We start from the raw sequence: 21,070 nt of genomic DNA, 5'->3' as shown, positions 1-21,070 counted from the left end.
GAGCAAGACTCCGTCTCAAAAAAAAAAGAAAGAAAGAAAGAAATATTTTTAACACCTTTTAAAACCTCTTCTTACTGTCACTTTTTAAATTTATAGAGAATAAGAAAAAAAATCATTCTGTAGACCTTCACCCGGCAGCTTTCATTCCCAGAAGTAACCACTACTAACAGTTTGATCCTTCCCAAAGTTTTGCTTATGTGTAAATAGATATGTTTAAGGATGTGATTATAGGCACATACTCTTTACTGTTTTTTTTTTTTTTTTTCACACAAATAGGATCATGCATTGCATTTTGGGGTCTGCAATTTGCATTTTCTTTAAATTAGCAATATATCATGAACATTCTTCAAAGTCTTCACATAGAGATCTAAGGAAAAGAGAGACATGTTTGACTATGGGTTTTAAAGCAAAGGAGATCATAAACAAAGTTAAAAGACAGAAAACAGTCTTGAGGAAACCATTTCCAGCATATGTGTCAATCAAGTTTCATAATTTCAGTTATACAAAAATCATGTAGCGATCAGAAAGAAAAGACACCACCAAAACAAAAACAGGTGAAAGATACGGACAGACAGAAGAACAAAGAGAAACTGCCAATAAATATATGAAAAGATGTTCAAGCTCTGATATAATTGTAGAAATATAAATTTTAATAAGTATCGCTTTTTGCCTAGAAGATTAAAAAAGTGTTTTGAAACATCATAATATCCAGGGATAGCAAGAGTGCAAGGAAACAGGCACTTTCATCCATGTGGAGGGGTGAGAAAATCTTAACACACTTCAGTGAGAGAGAATGATGAACTCTCTACTCTCTTATGAGGGAAAAGGAAGGATCTATATTAGAACTTTTTCTTCTAGGCACTGAACATAACTCAAGAGTTTTTAAAAATGTAATTCACAAAATAACGTTTTTATTTTAATTTTTAGAAAGGAAAATATCCCTTCTCTAAATCATATTTTAAAGAAATTTACTATATTTTAAATCAATTTGTGATTTCCATTATAATAAATGTTTTACTTAACTACTGTGATTTTTTAAATTTAAACATATTTATTATTTTATTTAGTTAGTATTACTTTCTGAAAAATGACAGAATGAAATGTGGCCTGTAGGCAGCCTTTAACTTTTAAAGAGTTCATGCCACCTAAGTTCATTTGTAAGTTAGGTATTTGGAATCTTGAACCATTTTTTTCTCAAAGATGTTATGGTAATTATCTCTCTTTACTTTCCCTACTCCCAGGCTGGATCACAAGCATCCATTTAAGCCTTACTGTGCCTGAAACAAAATAATAATCATTCTCTGCCATTAAGAAACATAGTCTAAGTTCCAATGCGTAGTATCAGAAATGCATCTGCCCATATCTTGGCAGAAGAACAAGAATCCTCACCCCTTTCTCACACTCTGGGGGCATTCAGTGCATGTGGGTTTCTCATTCCCAAGTGGTACTTATACTGGCAGGAAGAGCTCCAGGAGCCCTCATAGGAGACAGCGCATATCCTAGTAGAGGCCAGAATCAAAAGTGCTCAGCCACCAGGTAAGGGCAAGAACAGTAACAGCAGCTAGGAAGGCACAGCTCTCCTGGCAAACCTGACTTTTCATCTGTGTGAATTATTCTTTCTTTCTGTTGTTTTTTTTTTTTTTTTTTTTTTTTGAGACGGAGTCTTGCTCTGTTGCCCAGGCTGGAATGCAGTGGCGCAATCTCGGCTTACTGCAAGTACCGCCTCCCGGGGTTCACACCATTCTCCTACCTCAGCCTCCCGAGTAGCTGGGACTACAGGCGCCTGCCACCACGCCCAGCTAATTTTTTTGTATTTTTAGTAGAGTCGGAGTTTCACCGTGTTAGCCAGGATGGTCTCGATCTCCTGACCTCATGATCCGCCCACCTCGGCCTCCCAAAGTGCTGGGATTACAGGCATGAGCCACCACGCCCAGCCAGGATTACTCTTAAGAAAAGTGACCACACACACTGCTTTACCTGGGACCATCCCAGTTTTGCCAGGTCAGCCAGTCTGATTCATACTGCTCTCTTTCACTTTCAAAATTGTCCCCATTTGGACAAATAATATATGAAACTCCATCATTAGCCATGTCTTCTTACCGCAGGACCCACTGCCCTAAGCGGTGTTTTGTTGCTGTTGTTGTTTTTTCCGGAAATGAACCAAAGCACTTCTGAAAAGGAGAAGTCTTAGAAGTTTTCTTGCTTTAGGTTATTAATGGGAAAGATAAACAAACAACATAAAAATTTAGGATAAAAGGAAGGCTTTGGTTTTTTAAATTATTTCTTCTTCCCTGAAGGTTCGAGAAGAAATTTAAGGAATGACTTGCTAGTGGCTGCGGATTCCATCACTAACACTATGTCCTCTCTTGTGAAAGAGCTGAATTCTGGTGAGCTCCTGATTCCCTTTCATTTGTCTGCTCATCATGGAGGGGTCTGTAAGTGCTAGGGGACTCTCCTAGAGATCTGCTCATTGTCTAATATCAAAAGATTGTTTAAAGCTCTACGTGGTATTCTGTTGGTCCATTCAGATTTGAGTTTTTTTGTTTCTTTTTAATTTTTGTTTTGTTTTTTGAGATAGCATCTCTCTGTGTTGCCAGGCTGAAGTGCAGTGGCACCATCATAGCTCACTGGCATGTCAAACACTTGGGCTCAAGCAGTCCTCCCACCTGAGCCTCCCTAGTAGCTGGGACTACAAGCACACACCAGCATACCTGGCTAATGTTGTTTGTTTGTTTTCATAGAGACAGTGTCTTTGCTATGTTTCCCAGGCTGGTCTCAAACTCCTGGCCTCAAGTGATCCTCCTGCCTTTTCCTCCCAAAGTGTGTGAGCCACTATGCCTGGCCTATTCAGATTTTTAAAGTAATGTTTACATTTTGCTTATTAAAAGACTATTAATACATACTCAATGTAGAAAGTTTGAAAAAGGCAGAAAAGAACAACGAAAAATATTCAAACTGACCTATAATTTTGGAATCCAAAGACAGGCACTGTTCACATCTATGGTGACCTAAAGCAACATGATGCTAAAGTTATTTTATAGGGTCAAATGTTTTATTTATTTATTTTTTGAGATGGGGTCTTGCTGGTCTTGAATTCCTGGGCCCAAATGATCATCCTGCTTCAGCCTCCCAAAGTGCTGGGACTTCCAGCCCTTATCTATTTAGGTTTTATTAATTTAGAATGCCTGATCATTTGAATTTGAATTTCAAATTGAAATTTACCTTTGCAATATCTCTGAAGATAGATCTGCCCAGAAATAAATAGCATAAAATTTAAGGAGACTTTTTATCCTCCTAATACTACAAAGAGTGTTCAAAACTTTAGCAGTATGAATATGCAAATAAATATCCTACCAGTTACTAATACATCTCCATCTATTCCTTAAGGCCGACCTAGCAAGAGATTTATCTGGCAAGACTATGGTCTTATGGTTGAGATTACGACAGCGATGAGAAATAAAACTTCAGTATTAAAAAAATCCTGGACTTAACTTTCTTAAAGCCTCTCAATTGAAAATTGTTGCTGCTAATTTAAGTTGAGATTACCAAACAGAATTAAATGATAGTAGTTAATACATCATGATTAATGGCAGGTAGCCACGGCCCTAGCAAATGATAAGTACAAAGTTATCCTTGGTGTAGAAGTCTTAAGTACTGTTAGTTTATACTCATAATTCTTTAAAGTATTAAGTGATAGGGTTCACTTCATATTTTAAGTTCATATTTTCGGCATTTTAGGTGAATACTTTATGGTTAGGTTCAGGTTTTAACTCATATTTCTTAAATTAGTGTAATATTAAGCAAAAGTAACAATTTTAGTTAAGACTCTTACAGAAGGGAAAAACCACAAGTTTTAAAAAGTTAAGTCAGTTACTAAGATGGCAAAAATTCCTCATAACATTTCTGAGATTTAAAAAATGCTGTATACCAACTGATTTTATAGTCATTCATGTCAATATCAATTCTTATTTTGAAAAAATAAAAATGTACTTGATTAAAATATGATAACTGGTTAACATTTTACACAGCACAGGTTGATTTGTTAAGCCTGCTCCTTTATTTGCAGGTCATAAAAAATCTAACAAGTCATTCTTTATTTCTTCAATTGTATCTGCTAGAGGTTGGGAGTGAAACAGAGAGTAATGTGGATTCTGAATTTGCACGGACTCAGTTTGAGGATCTTGTTCCCTCACCAACCTCTGAGAAGGCTTTTCTAGCGCAAATCCATGCCCGAAAACCTGGGTATATTCACAGTGGAGCTACCACAAGTACCATGCGTGGCGACATGTGAGTATCTTTCGCTTGGAGGCATTTTCTCAGTAACAAAACAATCCGTAGGAGGCAATAAGAAAGTAAAAGCATAATTGTTTAGGGGTTTTTTTAACCTTCAAAAGGGGTGACATAGTTTTCTTTTCTGCCAGAGATACAGAATGGTGCTACATTTAAATTCGGCATTGTAATATCTCCCCTCTTACAATTTCCAGAGAGTTATCAATAACCTAAACCAACCAGTGCCTATCAAGAGCCTGCCTTGCCCAAGGCACAGTGCTAGTTCTATACAAAATAGTATTAACAAACTGCTGCCACCCTTTTAGGACTCAGACTACTTCAGGAGGTAAATCATCCTATCTTCTGAACTTACTGTATTTGCACGTAGAGGATACCATGACATTGGAGAGGTCTCTGTTCAGAATTGGTGTAAACAACATCATATAAGTATTTGGAATTCAAATAAGTACATGTATAAAATCTCATTATAAAGAAATCCAGTTTGGTTGACTTGTTGAATATGTATAAATCTGACCCTCTAAAGACTTATTTGCGAAAGTTTCCACCCAGTTCTGGAGCTTGTCAGAAACCAGCAGTATCAGTGACGTCCCCACTAGACTTTCTGTGACCCTGGATCAGCTCAAAGTAGTCAGCAGAGAAAACCAAAGCTGAGAAACAAAGGCAAAGCTGGGATAGAGCTGCAGAGCCCAACTTGGGAGGGAAAGGAGGAAAACCAAAGAAGGGAAGAAAGTGGCCCATTAGGAGACCATGGTTCATGGAGTTACGGGAAACGTGGGCAAACGCTGACCCAAAAGCTGGGGGGAGGGAGTGTCTGAACGCTAAAAATACTACAGAAGGGTGGTGTTGCTTAATACGAAAAGTACTTCAGACTAGTGTATAAAAATAAACTGGCCATATTAAAGACTCAGAGAAGAAACTAACCAGAGGCCTTTCTGGTGTTTGGCTCCCAATCCAAGCAGTGAATAAACAATCAGTAATCATGGAGAATTATCAAGAGGTGTGGTCTGAGAGTCAGCTGTGAAGCAGCAGAGAGAATAGGATCAAAACAAAACCATTATAATGGGACTTAACATGGCAGTACGCTGCTGCTTAATAGAGTTTGCTTTCTTGTGCTTTCTTCTGTATTCTAGAATTGTTGGATTTGTTATTCAAAATAGTGAATTAGTTGTCATCTGTTTTGTCTGGTAAATGCATATCTATTTGACTTTTTATTATTAAGCATTTATATGGCACTTAGCTAGAATTTCCTTGTCCCAATTCTAAAGTCCAAGACTGTTGAGGCCACCCTAATCTGCTAGCCCTGGTATGCTGAGTAGCAGTACCAGCTACCAACATGTGACTCAGGAGTTAGGGAAGGAAAGTTAACAGAGGCCTAGGCAGACCCATTTAGGCTGGCCCCAAACCTCCAAAAATAACCAGAACATGTTGTACGGCTATAAATAAACATGAACGACAATGTTCAAGTTCCAGCCTAGAAACTCCTTCTTGACCACTTATTTCATTTTAGGAAATAATTTCTCTATTGTCTAAACATGCCCTGAGAATCTTTTAGTCCTCTATTTAGGTAGCAAACTTACGTCCAGCCCCATGAAGAGCTTTGCATAGTCTAGGATGAATAGATGGAGACAGAGTCCCACATTAGGGAATGAAGTCATTGTTAACTATTTATTTCAGAGTGGAATTGGATAATTAAAATGCTTTTATTTCAGATTTAGAGCTAAGATCAAGAGTTATGGGTTAGTAGCCCTCCTGGCTTCGACTAGCTGATATTCTAAGACTTAATTCTATAAAAATAAGGCATGAATGTGGTGTGCATTCATATGTGTATGTGCATGTGTGGGTAACACAAAAGAGATTAAATTAAAACCAAATGTCCTTAAGCATTACTTCACTAGAGGGCTCACTCTCCATACAGAAAGCGATCTTGGGTTCTATTCTGAAGAAGAATAAAAAGAGCCCTCAGATTGGGAAAACTTTGTATCCCCTCAAAAGATGTTTGCCATTTTGAAAATTATAGAACATTTAAAGGGCCAACCCATTTCAGTAAACCCTAGGAAAAGAGAGATGACCTATGACCACAACTGCCATAAAAAAATTGTGTATGAAAATACCTTGATCATATATTGCTTCCAACCTCCAAAATGTTTCCAAGTTTTTCTTTAGGTATTACTAAAGAAGACATGAAAGTGACTTGGAGAACTAAGGAGAAATAAAGGTGCCAATAAACTACAGCTCACACACGAATCCCACTTGTAATTCTCTTTTAAGATTCACTCTAAAATGTCATCTGTGGTTTCTTCTCAGGGTTACGGAGGATGCAGATCCCTATGTGCGGCCTGAGGATGAAAACTATGAAAATGAGTCTGTCCGGCAGCTGGAGAATGAGCTCAAGATGGAGGAATACCTGAAACAGAAGCTGCAGGATGAAGCCTATCAGGTACTGGGATCCAGGCCCACCCACCCCACCTCTTCTGCCTCAATCCCTTGGTAGCTGGGTCTTTGACATGACTTGCAGAATCAGGGCCTTCTCCTTCCTTCCACCCTCCCTTTCCAAAATACACTGATTTTACTCCTTAATCCATGTCTTCTAGACAGTACAAATATTAAATGCTGCTTTTTTTTTATTTTTTTATTTTTATTTTTTGAGACAGAGTTTCACTCTGTCACCCAGGCTGGAGTGCAGTGGTGTGATCTTGGCTCACTGCAACCTCTGACTCCCTGGTTTAAGCAATTCTTCTGCCTCAGCCTCCCCAGTTGCTGGGACTACAGGTGCGCATCACTATGCCCAGCTAATTTCTGTATATTTTAGTAGAGACGAGGTTTCACCATATTGGCCAGGCTGGTCTCGAACTCCTGACCTTGTAATCCACCCACCTCAGCCTCCCAAAGTGCTGGGATTACAAGTGTGAGCCACTGCACCCACTTCTTATAACTGTCACTCACCATGTATTCTTTTAAATTCCACCATAGAAAGTGATAAGTGGCCTTCTTATATTGGAAAAAAACCATGGTAACTAACAGTACAAACTCTTTCAGGCCCATTAAGAAAGATGCTTTTTCTCATAATTATTTTTAAATGGATGCAAAGAGCAGGGCACAAGAAAATTGAATAAGCATAAACCCACCACCTCCCTTGAATTATTTGCCCTCAGCCTTCCTCATTGCCCACCTCATGCCAAGTGTAAGTAGGAGAATGGCAAACCTCATGGAGAAATGTTGGGGGAACTGCAGGCCTGTGTTCAGCAAGGTGTGGACGGACAGATTTTCAGATGTACTGGAGTATGTTAGCCACCTGAAAATTCACTGAACATGACATATACAATGGGGAATAAATGTAACCCGCGACTCATCCTAAAGGCCATGCATTTCCCCGTGGAGATCGTTCTATTGCCTTGTTTGTCTTCCTGATGTGTTCCTTTTCCCTTTAATTCACAGGCGTTTGCTTGGGGTTCTGGTATTTCAGGGATGTTTGCCTGGTTGAGATCAGCTTTTTCCTGGGCCTCATTGGTTATTTTATCCTGTCAGACTTTCTGTCAAATGGCCAGACAAGTTTTCTGCACATCCTTTTGTTTTTTTGTTTTGTTTTTGTTTTTGTTTTTTCTTTTTGAGACAGGGTCTCATTCTGTTGCCCAGGCTGGAGTGAATTGCATAATCATAGCTTACTGCAGCCTCGAACTCCTGAGCACAAGCGGTCCTCCCACCTCAGCCTCCTGTAGCTGGGACTACAGGTGCACACCACCACACCTGGCTAATGTTTTTATTTGTTGTGGAGACAGGGTCCACCATGTTGTCCAAGCTGGTATTGAACTTCTGATCTCAAGCAATCCTCCCACCCCGGCCTCCCAAAGTGTTGGGATTACACGCATAAGCCACCATACCCAGCCTTTCAGGATATTATTAGGGCAGCAGTGCCCTCTCTTACTTTGTTATTGAAAAAAAAAAAGAGAGAGAGAGAGAAGCAAAAAGAATAAATTATCTCCTATTTCTCATATGTCTATAGATAAAGCCTTGAAATATTTTTCCAAGAAAATTGTAGCAAGAGAGAAACAGAAGCCCACCAATTCCATCCCAGCAATATAAAAACAAAGTTTTGCCTCTTTGGAATGTTCCATTTGCCTTTTCAGTTTAACAACCACATTGCAGAAGCAACTAAAATGTTGGTCTAGCCATACCAAAGAAAGAGGGGAAAAGAAAAACATGAGTGACTATATATGTAGAGCCATGCTCCCACGCTTCAGAAGCAAAGTTGCCTGATTGCAAACCTGTGGAGAGTGCAGTTTTCCTGGCACCTTCCATGGCTCCTCCACAGAAGGAAACCAGCCTGGAATGAAACTGCCAGGGCATCTCTGGGAACTCTGAGGGTTGGCATTCCTACACATATCTCATTAGGCTCTGCTGTGTAGAAAGAAAGAAAGAAAAATGTGACTAAATAACCAGTGTTCTGGTTCATGCTATTAGAAGCGTCTATTAGGCCTCCCTCTTTGAGTTCATGTCACTTTCTGTATTTCAGTGGCAGCAGTAACTGAAATTCTAGGGTTTTTCTTTTTTTCTTTAAGGGAGGCAGGCTTACACTATTCCATATAAAATATTAGATTTTTATTCATTTGAATGAATTAAAAATGTAACCTTCTATGTGTAAAATGAAGGGAATTTTTACTAATGACTTAAGATTCAACTGGAGGTTTTACCATCGCTCGTAATATTAAGCTCCCTCTCCCTCTCCTTTCTTTTCCATGCCTCATGACTTCTAAGAAAAGGACAGGGAAGAGGCTGGGAGAATATAACAGGCCTGTGTATCTCCACTCAAAACATATGCCCTGGAGGATGTCAAAGTGGTTTTCCTTGAATGCTCTGTGAGCATATGGTTGTTGGATGGATTGGAATGCTACTCTCATTCAATAGACTCTCTCTGTGTGTCTTTGTGCATGGCTTCCTGCCAAATAATTCACCAGCTTGACTGCATCACAGACTTGACGTGTCACCTTTCTCGTTTGTGTCCTTTGTCACCCACAGGTCAGCTTGCAAGGTTGAATGCAATATCCTTTTATCACACTCCTCTCAAGTAAGTACCGTCTTATTTAGGAGAAAATATGGCCACTGTACACTCAATTCTGATAACTTGTAATGTAAATTCACAATCACTTCTCTTAGTCATTTCTTTCTATGTGATAAAATATCCTCCTTCCCTGCTAATATCAAAGAATCATCTCAGTCTATGGAGTGTTTTATTATAAACTAGTGGAGATTTGCCAGACATCCTTGGGAGTTGACTTCTTACTCTATTAGCTAGGAAAATTGGCACAAAACTTCTAAACCTAGAGATGTTCCAGTAATCCTCTGTGGCTATGAAACTTACCAATAACTTTGTCACATCACCAATCCATGACAATATCAGAGTTTGTAGCCACTCTAGCACTTGAAAAGGAAAAGTCAGTACCTCTAGAAATGGGCCAGCTTACTAGTCATACTATACCTAGGGCTCAAGAGATCAAATGTGTGTGTCTCAATGAGTGAAAGAAAAACCATGCATTATTAAAAAGAACAAAAGAGCCCAAACAGAGGAAAAATTCTGCAACCGTATGTTTTTGGAATACCTGATTCAAATCCGTTGTGGAATTCAGCAGTATATAAATTAAAATATGATTTTCATGGCACGTGAAACCACTCCAAAGCCCTACCTAAATATGTGAAGAATCCTCAGTAGTTTTTTAACGCAGAGAGATTAGCACTTGACTGTAGTGGTCTGAACCTTAGGCGCCAGACTCTAAAAGACCCATTTCAAATATGGATTTCACCAAATCCTAGCAGCAAAACTTTGGGCAAATTATTAAACCTGTATTAGCCTCAGTTTCCTCTATACAACATATTGCATAATAGCCTCACAGAAGAGGCTGGTATTATGTATCACCACAAAGAGGCCCGTATTAAAAACCATATCCTACTCACTGGGATATAGTTTTAAAGAGCTTGGCATAGTGCAAGGCACATTATCATTTATTATGAGCATTCACATGTATGCCTGCCCCTATGTTCAATGCTTTATAGCACGTCAACACCTGGCAGCTGCCATAGTGTTTACCTAAGTGTACGGGAAACACTGGGACCCAGAACTGGCTTTCTGTCTCTTCTACTTTTATAAACAAGGCTAGGACACAGCTACATGTGATGACTTGGCACGCTGTGGGCCATACTGTTCCATAAGTCTAGATTTTTTCTCTGGCTCCAGTTAATAGCCAATTAGATACCCCATGATAGTTCAAAGCGAATATACCTCTCAAAGGATTCTGACTGCACTGGCCCAAACATTTGAGCTTTCCCAACCATGGAATCCCATAAGTCTATAGTGCAGTGGACAGTAATGCTATCAATGCTGGTTGCTATTAATAATTTGAAAAAGGAACAAATATCTGTTAAATGACATACTAATTAAGAAAGAATACATGCTAGTGCAAATGCTACTGACATCCTGTCTCAGTCCTCAGGTTAAAATTAAGCAAGTGAAAATCACGGAGTCATTGCTATGATCATATTATATACTTTATGAGTGGTGAGGAAGGAGCTCATTGACCACTCTCTATTCTGCCTCTCTTGGATTTGAGAGTGCCACGCCACATGCTCTCCTGACTCATTACAACTAGAACGAAAAAATTCCCAGGAGCTGTTTCTGAAAATATTCACTCCAGTTATAACAAACTTAGTCCCAAGGGGCAGGCCTTTTCCTTTAATAGCATTTTCTTTCTCTTAGCTTCAGCAATTTGATCATTGTTGTTCTGCACATTATTTAAACATCAGTAGCTAGTTCTTAGAAAAATATTTTTGAAAGTCTAATAAAATGTGCTTGCCTTAAACTCAGATAAAAAGTAGCATTTGGTACCTAAAAGCCAAAAATGTCAGTACACTAGAAGTTCCTAGGCCATTTTTTAAATCTTTTGTTACAAATTTAGCAGTGAAAAATTAGACAGTTGTAGTCTTTGCCATTTACTGCATCCTGTAGTCTACCTAGCCGGAATTCCACAGAACTCTGAACAAGAACCAGCCTGTCATTCAATCAGCCACATAGGCAAATTCATTTAAAACCTGATAGAATGTTATAAAAACTAGTGGCTTTTCATTTTTGCAGCTGGCTCTATCCTGTTGTACTCTTTCTTAATGTAACCAAGAAGTACAGGTACATTTTAGACCAGTTTATTTTATTAAAATATTTCTGTTTAGACTTCCTGACTATACTGCAAGACCAGAAATTATCCCAAAGTATATGTGTCTCTTATCCAAGGGTCTGAAGCCAGTTCATCAGCCTGACATTAGCCATCCGCGAAGGCAGAGAGAGCCTTGCATGGGGAAGGGGCAGAAGGTGGATGCCAGAGACATAGAAGGTGCAACATCTGCTCAAAAAGAGCTTTAGACCTATTTGAAAATAAGTACGCACTTATCAACATACAATACTAAAAAGAGTGAATAGTTTAAAACCTGGCTTATTGGTTTTCAACTAGCCACTTCTGAAGAAACAGTGTACATAATGGCACTCAGCTTAGGGTCCTCCAAGACTCAATTTTGGCCCACTTAGGTATTGAATTTGTCCCTGTTACATCCTGTGGCCACATGGTGCACCACTCTCCTTGGCCACTCACATCCTAATGGAAAATAGAGGATTGGACCGTCCACAGTAGATTTTTTAAAAACCAACGTGGCATCCTAATGATGGGTCACTGGTTTTATCTCTTTGTCCAAAGGACAGCACAAATATTTCTGTTTGTGTTGCTTTTCCCCTCCAGACACCTCCGGTGCCCACTAAGAAAGAGATCCACATAGAGGACTTCCTGTCCTCTCTTCCAGAAGATGCGATAGCACACAGTGTCCTAGGACATTAATTCCTGATTGTCATAGGAAAGGAGTGTGTGTGTGCGTGTGTGTGTGTGTGCGCGCATGTGTGCTTTCATCTGTATTGGGGAAAGGGGGGATCCTAAGCTTCATAACCCTAATTTAGAAACAATTTGCATCTTTAAAAAAAATTACACATTCCTTATTCCCAGGCAAGCTATAGTCAGACAGATGATGAAAGTAACATGAAAACTGGTGATGATGGAGAGCCCTGTGGCCACACAGAGGAGGAAGACAGCAGCCTGGCAGCAGCCTCACCGAAGAGAGGAGCCACCACACCCAGCAGCTCCCGACAAACCCCCCACCCCTAAAGATGTGTTCTGATGACTATAGTGCAGCTAACTTTTTGTTCTAAGATTTTTAGCGCATAGGTGTGTGTTTCGGGAAGGAAAAAAAAAAAAAGACTTTTGTTCAAAGTTAACTTATCAGCTACATCCTCTGTAACATGGTTCATCTCTGGTTAAAAAGCAAACAAACACAGGCTGAAAACCCATGCTGCTGTTGTACACGATGGCAGTATTAACAAGCATTTTAAACCTTTGCACATGATATTGAACCTGTTCAGTTTACAATGACAATATTAATACTGTTCATAGCTAGACGTTTGATTTCTGAATTGTTTGGATTTTAGCAAAACAATTTATTATACACTGTACATTTTTTTCACAGCAATTGGAAAAAAACAACCACTTGCAATCATTCCCTAACCCTGAAGAATTGGGTTCCTGAGTGTACAAACTCAGAGCCTGGAAGCCAAGAAGGGTCCTTGGCCTGCACGGTCTGTAGTTGACTCCAAGTCTCTGTGAGCAGTGACTTGAACCAAACACACCAGGAATCATCTATTCTTTGGGGCCTCTTTCCAACTTGGGGTTGTTTTCTTTCAAGATACTCTAACAAATCAGCCATAGAATTTAGTGTAAATATTTTTTTCCAAATAGATACCATATTCAAAAAAGGCAACATTCAAATTATATAGAATCTAGTTTTTAAAAATCAGCACAGATCTTCTTAAAAACTGTGAACTATGTTTTGAAATACTCGTTACTAAAGCTGTTTATAAACCACAGGTGCCATAAGATCCCCAAACGGACTAAAGTTATCTCTGCTCTTCCATGGTCTTGTTCCTCTCGTTTTGGCTTTAGGAAGCATGTCTTTAACAGCACTGCTCGTTCACAAGTTCCCCTATCAAGTTGTTTGGAGGCCTTCAGCTTTAAATGTACAGGCTTAAAGTGCGCTTGCAAACGTTCGCTCTCCTTTTACTTCTGAATGTTGATTGCCTTAGCTGGCCACCTGGTGTTCTGCATGTAGCCTTCTGTGGTCATATGAAAGGAGACAGGCTCTTCTAAGTTGAGTTGGGATTTTGCACTCAGTGAAAAGCTGAAGTGCAACAGAACTATCAAAGACAAGAGGATAAAAGAGTGGGATAGTCTTTTCTAAGGACCCTCTTTAGAGGGCCCTAAAGACCTCCTTTGGGAATTCTGGGGAAAATGAAAAAGTAATCTTCTAATTGCTTCAAGATTTCATTTGTTTTAAAAAGCCTGCGACATATTCAACACATTAGGCTTAAATTAGCAGTTTCTCTAGAATTCCTGTCTCTTCTTTAAAAGAAAGGAGAGAACATTTTAGAATAATTCTCAAAGTATGTCCCCCGGACCAGCAGCATCTGCAAGACTTAGGAAGATCTCCGAAATACTAATTCTAAAGTCCCTCCTCAGGCCTACTGAATCAGAAGCTCTGGAGGTGGGTCCAGAAATCTGTTTTAATCAACCCTCTAGGTGATTCTGATGCTCGCTAAAGGTTGAGAACTACTGCTTTAGAATGAAGTTCGTATAATAAAGTCTCTGAAAAGGCCTTATTCAGAATAAGCAAGAAAGTTTCTGTGATTCACTTTTGCTCCTGGGACTGGCAAAAACCTTCCCCAAACCCACACAAAACGTTCGTAGTTGGTGGATGCCCAGCCAAGTCCTGACATCTTCATGCCCCCTCTGCAGAGGGCGGCTGTACGATGTTCACATGTCTGCGTTTGGTCAGACATCATCTCCTTGGCTGCCCTTTGAAACCAAATCACTTGCCTTGGGGATCAAGCGCTCGATTGGCATTAGTGAGAGGCCCATCCTGTCCCTTGACGTACTTAATCATACATCTCTCCAGAGAACCCGCCTGAAAAATGTCCCTGAGCACAGGCTGACACCAAAGTGGCACAACTGCACAGTTCTCAGATTTCTTTGCACAGACTGATTTTTATTGCGGGTTTTGTTGGGGTGTCTTAATGTTCATCTCTTTTCCACTGCCCATCCTCTGTGAACCCATACCTCTCTAGATGGAGCAGGTGGCCACTGGTGCCTCATACTCAGTACTGAAAACCACTACATCCCAGCTACCTATAATGCTGTCAGCTCGAAATCATACCAGGTAGTTCTTGAACTCAGAACTTAAATCCTGCACGTGGCACTCCACCACTGACTGGACCGAGCTGGCATATGTTGTTTCTTTGTGTTTCTACATCAAAATGTTCGTCTAAGATTTGAACTGTTCTGCTGATAACCTTCCCCGTTGTCATAGCTATTTCATTGCCAACCAACTCCATCACATGGTTGTTGATACCATCATATAAAGCCATTGCAAGGACTCTGGAAACTGCCGCCAATGACCAATTTCTGACTAACCAGCCACCTTTTCTTTCTCTTAGCTCCACGTCAGCACTGAGACCAGACTCAAGCACCCCTGTCCTGTAACCGAGACAAAATGGCGTGTGTTATTTTGGGGTTTTGTGTTTTTTGGTGGGTTTCTTTCCTTGGCTCTCCAGATTTACTTTTGGGGCCTGTTCTAAGTGCAAACCCAGCAGGTTTCACTTGTCGTGTCCATCAGATACAACTACATCTTGTGGGGGTTGTTTCTTTCTTGTTCCACAATGAATTGCACATCCATCTCCATCAGAGCTGGTAGCCTATTAATAAGCACTGGTCTAACACAGCCAACCCTCCCCCACAGCGCCATGTTAATGGAGGAGGGGAGGAAGGTGAAATCTACTGCATGGGATTCAGGAAACAGTTGTGGTTGGTCAGGACGGAAGTCGGGGTAAGTTTGGTTGGTCAGAGGGAGTTGTGCTGGAGATTGTGAAAAATGGATTCTCGAATGATCTACTATAAGGCAGGGAAGGTTCATTTGTAAGTAGTAATGTGAACTGAATTGCATTAAGAGTGTGTGGCCTTTGTTGTAATATACTATGTATTTTCTTATATGCATGAGCCAAACTGTTGCATCATAATTTAGCAATGATGTCTGCTTTTATTTTGATCATCTTTGTCCACCCTTATTAGTTCTTGGCTGTTAACTATAGATAGATCTTGTAAATCCAGCAACCTTTGGTTGCTGCATTCACCTTGGTTCGATTCCACACCAGGAGCCACAAGTGAGAACTCCACTGTCCTTAGAAGAAAGGGCATTTTTACTTTTGAACCAAAAAGAGAAAAAAAAAATCAGAAGTGTTACATCTTGAGGCGAATTAACTGTAAGACATTTTTAATTATGACTACTGCAATTTGACACCATTTGAAATAATTCAGAGACACTAAAGATTTCACAATATTCGTTGGTATTGTAAAAAAAAAACTACTATTGTATGGATTTTTGTATTGCTGTTAAGTATTGTTTTGTGTGTATGTGTGTGTGTGTTGGAACCTCCTGGGGACATGTTATATTTTGAAGTGATTAAACTATTTAATTGTGTGTCTATATTTTGGAGTGGAATTATTTCTTCATTAAAAATGTTTTTAAAAACACTATATCTTGGGTGTTTTATTCCTTTGTTTCAATGAATCTTTCCTAAAGCAACCTGGAGTCAGTCTGTTGAAAGAAGGAAGGCAGGTAAGTACTTGCAGTTTAAAGCAGGACCCATTGATGGAATATTGAGCCACTGAGGCAAAATAGCTCACCTTCTCTTGCCTTGAGGGACACATGGTTTTAAACCATTCTACTGTTGTATTAGCATCTGCGAGTATCTGATAGAAATACTATTCTGCTGTTTATGGAAATCCTTATTATAACTGATATGAAAGTGAGTTTGAAATTCTGACAGCTAACATATTTCATGTTTGTATCACACACTGTTCTTAACACTTTATGTGACTTCGCTCAATTCTTTGAATCCTCTGCATCTAGCCATGTATTCTGCAAATATTATGTGCTTAATGGTTTTTTTGTTGAATTACTGAATAAATGAATTTGTGGTGTTTGGTTTGTTTTTTTCTAGAGCTAGTGATAAAGGAGGATCAGCAGGCCTAGGAGGTCAATGTGGTGACAGCAACAGCAATCAAATTAAGAGATCCAAGGAGAGTGTCAAGAGTCCACATGTTAAGTGTTCTTATCTCAGAAACAAACCACAAAGGGACACAAAAAAAACTTTTGGAGGTGATGGCTATGTCTATTACCTTGATTGTGGTGATGGTTTCCCAGGTATATGTATGTCCAAACTCATCCAATTGTATATATTAAATAGGTACAAATTATTGTATATTAATTATACCTCAATAAAACTTTAAAACAAACACATACAGATATAAATCTTGCATGCACAGATGGAAGAAATAGAGTCCACAGTGATAATCACTCCTTCCATTCACATCTCTCCCTCAGAACCTCTGTGAGTTCCATGCAATGGAAGGTTGGGTGTTTCACTTGCTCAAAGATCTGTTTTGTTTACAGGACCTGTGAGGCTGGCTCTACACTTCAAGAATAGCATTTTTGGGAAATCTGACTCTATGGTGCTGAAAGTCTGTGCTTACATGGTTGGGTTGATTTGAAGTCCATAGAAACAGCTGTCAACACTCTAGAGGTACTAGAAAGAGAAATTAAGAAGTTCTCCATCAATTACAAAGGCAAATACTGACCTGAGATAATCACGAGAGGGAGCTCACACAGTCCACTTACTTCCCTTTGAAGGTGAGAGCCAAGGGCATGTCCAGCAGCTCCTGTCCACACCCCTTTGGGCTATATTTCAATGACCCACCACTTCATCTCTTAGGGGCCACATTTAGCTCTGCCCTACCTCAGCATTGCCCAAATTTATTGCATTATGAAAGCCTCCTGAGAAGTTGATTAATTCTGATTTGGCAGATGTAGAGTAGGGTCAGGTAATCTGGACAGTATTTTTAATAAGCGCTTCAGGTGATATGGTCTGGCCAGTTTTAACAAATGTTACTTCTTTGCTGCTCAAAATACAGTCCAGTGACCAACAGAATTAGCATCACCTGGACTTTGAGGATTCCTGTATACAGAACATAAAGATACCCTTCCCAGAAGTTGCCATCATCTAATCATGTGGTTGATCTTTCCGGTGACCAGTCCCCATTCTGAAGCTATCTAGGAGCCTACAAAGATTCACCTCATTAACATAAAAGATATACTCTTGTCACTCAGGTAATTCCAAGGGCTTTTGAAGCTCTGTGCCAGGAGCCAGGTACAAAGACCAGAGAGACCACATATATTCTCCATTATACTACACAATAATACTTGCTTTTATATTTGCCCATGTAGTTACCTTTACTGTAGATCTTTATTTCTTCATACAGCTGCAAGTTACCATTTAGTGTCCTTTCATTTCAACTTGAGGACACCTTGTAGCATTTCTTTCAGGGTAGGTCTACTTGCGGTGAACTCCCCCAGCTTTTGTTTGTTTGGGAATATCTTAATTTCTCCCTCACTTTTGAAGGACAATTTTGCCAGATATAGAATTCTTGGTTGATAGATTTTTTCTTTCAGCAATTTAAATATGTCCACTGTTTTCTGGCTTCCATAGTTCCTGATAAATAGCCAACCGTTCCTCTTACTAAGATTCCCTTGTACATGATAGTTGCTACTTTCTTGTTGCTTTCAAGATTGTCTGTCTTTGACATTCAACAGTTTGATTACAATGTGTCTTGATGTGGACCTCACTGAATTTATTCTACCTAGAGTTCATTGTGCCTGTTGGGTGTATAGAAATAAATTTTACAGATAATTTTTCAGGGAGATTGGTTAGGACATCACTGCAATAATCCAAACAAAAAGAAATAATGATAGTTTAGGCTAAGGGTAGAGTAAAAATGGTTATATTCTAAATATGTTTTGAGGGTCAAACCAACAGATTTTGTGGGTAGATTGGATGTCTGTGAGAGAAAGAGAAGAAATAAGGATAATAAAGTAGTTTGAGAGCCCAAATAACTGGGAGAATTAAGTTAAACTACTAAGACCAAGAACACTGGAAACAGCAGAATTTGGGTGGGTATAATTTCAGGAGCTAATTTCTGGACATAATACCTTCAAGATGCCTATTAAATATTCAAGTGAAAAGAGGGAGGAGTACTGGAAATACAGGCTTGAAATTCAGGAGGAAAGTCTGAACTGGTGCTACAAATCTTGACATCATCACTACGGAGATAATAAAAGAGACTGAAACGGAATGGTCAGAAATGTAGGAATAAAATCAGGAGCTGTGGTGGTGATCAACTGTGTTGATGCAGCGGATAAGTCAAGTAAGATAAGAACAGGGAATTAACCTGTCACATAAGTATTGAATTGAATTGATTTAATCATGTTCAAAGAATCTCTTTGCTATTTTAAAGCTTGAAGAACTCCTATGTTCTTAATGAAATCTTCAGGAACACTGAGTGAAAAGTCATGTTTGCTTTTCCTCTAAAAGCCTCCAGGGAGTTGAGTACTATAATAAATCCACAGAGTTGATTCTGATTTCCATCTCCACACACCCTCGCAAGCCTGCTCTTTTTCCTAGTTTTCATTTGGTGAGATCAGTCCACAAAGATAGTGCTGACAATCTACATATTGTTGATAGGCTTATAACAACCAAGTTGATATAGAAAATATTTCCCTACTGACTCTCTAAATAGCTTTTTAGTGAAAATGATATATGTAATCATTATTTTTGGAAGAAGAGCCTTTCTTTTATGACTTCTGCAATTTCATCTGCCTCCATTATTTTCAGAGGAAGAAAGGCTAAGTTATAAAACCCTCCCCTCCTCTTTGATGTGTAAAAATAAACTTTAAAAAATGACTCTGCCACTTTATGGCAATGTGCGTTTGTTTAATCTTACCTATTGGTTACTTTGAGAGAGAAATTAAGTGAAAAGATACATGCAAAGCACCTAGCAACGTTCCAGAACATGATGGAAGATCAACAACTTCATTTCCTTTCCCTTTTTCCCTTCTGAAGCTTGTGAGCCTCATTTATAAAATGAAAGTGATAGTTTTTTGTTTTCAGAAAATTCACACAAAAGTAAATTACCTCAAAGATAAATATGAAAAAATATATTCAGCCCACTTAGGAATAAAATGACTGGAATTTGAAACTGTGTTATACCTGTTTAAAAACCTATTAAATGAGCAAAGTCAGTCAATGCTAGGGAAAGTGGAATATCTGCTACTGAAAATATGCACCTGTGAAAGATTGTGTATAGTGGGGTAGTCAGGCAGAGGGGTTGGGCAATGAAGGAGGTAGAAGAGAAATTCAAAAACGTTCATGCTTTACAACTCAATAGCACCACATCATGGACTTTCAAAGACATTAAACTTGTTAGACACAAATATAAATACTTAAAAATCTGACAACAGAAAACAGTTAACTAAATCATGGTATATCTAAACAATGCAATATTTTGCAGCAAATAAATATATATGCATAGACATTAAAATGGTTATGAACTGGTGAGAATGTATAATGATGGAACCACTTTGGAAAATAGTCTGACGATTCCGAAAAATGTTAAGCATAGAATTACCATATGACTCAACAATTCTACTCCTATGAAAATGAAAACATGTATACGCAGAACTATGTACATAAATATTTATACCAGCATTTATTCATAATAGCGAAAAGAGTGAAAACAATTCAAATGTCCATCAACTGATGAATGGATAAACAGAATTTGGTATAAACATGCAATGAAATAATTATTTGACGATAAAAAGGAATGAAATGGGCAGGGTGCAGTAGCTCATACCTGTAATCCCAGCACTTTGAGAGGCAAAGGCAGGTAGATCAGTTGAGGTCAGTAGTTTGAGACCAGCCTGGCCAACACGGCAAAACCCCGTCTCTACAAAAATACAAAAAATTAGCCAGGTGTGGTGGCACACATCTGCAATCCCAGCTACTTAAGAAGATGAAACAGGAGAATCATTTAAACCCAGGAGGCAGAAATTGCAGTAAGCTGAGGTCACACCACTGCACTCCAGCCTGGGTGACAGAGTAAGACTCCATATTAAAAAAAAAAAAAAAAAAGGAGTGAAATACTGATACATGAAACAACATGGATGAGCCTTTAAAAGACTACGCTAGGTAAAATAAATCAGTCAAAACAGACCACATACTGTATCATTCCGTTTACATGAAGTGTCCAGAACATGCATATTCATATCCACAGAGGCAAGTAGATTAGTGTCTGCTTAGTGTTGTGGAGAAAGGAAGAATGACTGCTGGTGAATATGGGGTTTCTTTCTGGGGGAGGATGAAAATATTTTTAAATTGATTATGTTAATGGTTGCACAACTGTGAATATGCTTAAAAAATCACTAATTTGTACACTTTAAATAGATGAATTGTATGATGTGTGAATTGAATCTTGATAAAGCTGCTCTGTAAATGACTGAAGAACTTAATAACAGGATCAAACACTCGTGTCTGCTATAAACAATCATTAAAGTGGGATTTAAAAATTTATATGAAACATACAACTATATAGAAATATGCTCAGAAAAAAGAGTAGGAGCTTCTGGATAATATATTTAAAGGCACACATTTGGAGAAAATGGAAGAGGAAATAACATTTTGGAAACTGGAAAGCAAATGAGCTCATGGTCACTAACCTAGCAAATCAGAGCAGGCCGACTCCTGTGCTGAGAACCAACC

At 38.9% G+C, this 21,070-nt stretch overlaps 1 protein-coding gene across 8 annotated transcripts in view; it reads left to right on the top strand.

The window, feature by feature from the left end:
• DTNA (dystrobrevin alpha) overlaps positions 1 to 16,400 on the top strand; it is a 386,077-nt gene extending 369,677 nt beyond the window's left edge. For 4 of the 8 annotated variants that reach the window (XM_023207709.3, XM_023207714.2, XM_023207713.2 and 1 more), the window contains 5 exons: positions 2,298 to 2,387; positions 4,119 to 4,287; positions 6,595 to 6,727; positions 9,304 to 9,352; positions 12,321 to 15,950. In XM_023207709.3, the coding sequence (XP_023063477.1) occupies positions 2,298 to 2,387; positions 4,119 to 4,287; positions 6,595 to 6,727; positions 9,304 to 9,321 (410 nt within the window). In that variant the 3' untranslated portion in view covers positions 9,322 to 9,352; positions 12,321 to 15,950. Of the gene's footprint in view, positions 1 to 2,297; positions 2,388 to 4,118; positions 4,288 to 6,594; positions 6,728 to 9,303; positions 9,353 to 12,320 lie in introns of all 8 variants that reach the window. The other 4 variants (XM_023207708.2, XM_023207706.3, XM_023207704.1 and 1 more) reach the window with 4 other exon arrangements.
• Positions 16,401 to 21,070: the final 4,670 nt, after the last annotated feature.

This window comes from Piliocolobus tephrosceles, chromosome 18, assembly GCF_002776525.5.
Source record: "Piliocolobus tephrosceles isolate RC106 chromosome 18, ASM277652v3, whole genome shotgun sequence".
NCBI lineage: Eukaryota > Metazoa > Chordata > Mammalia > Primates > Cercopithecidae > Piliocolobus > Piliocolobus tephrosceles.
The sequence above is the reverse complement of the archived record's forward strand: the minus strand, read 5'-3'. Positions and strand labels throughout refer to the sequence as shown.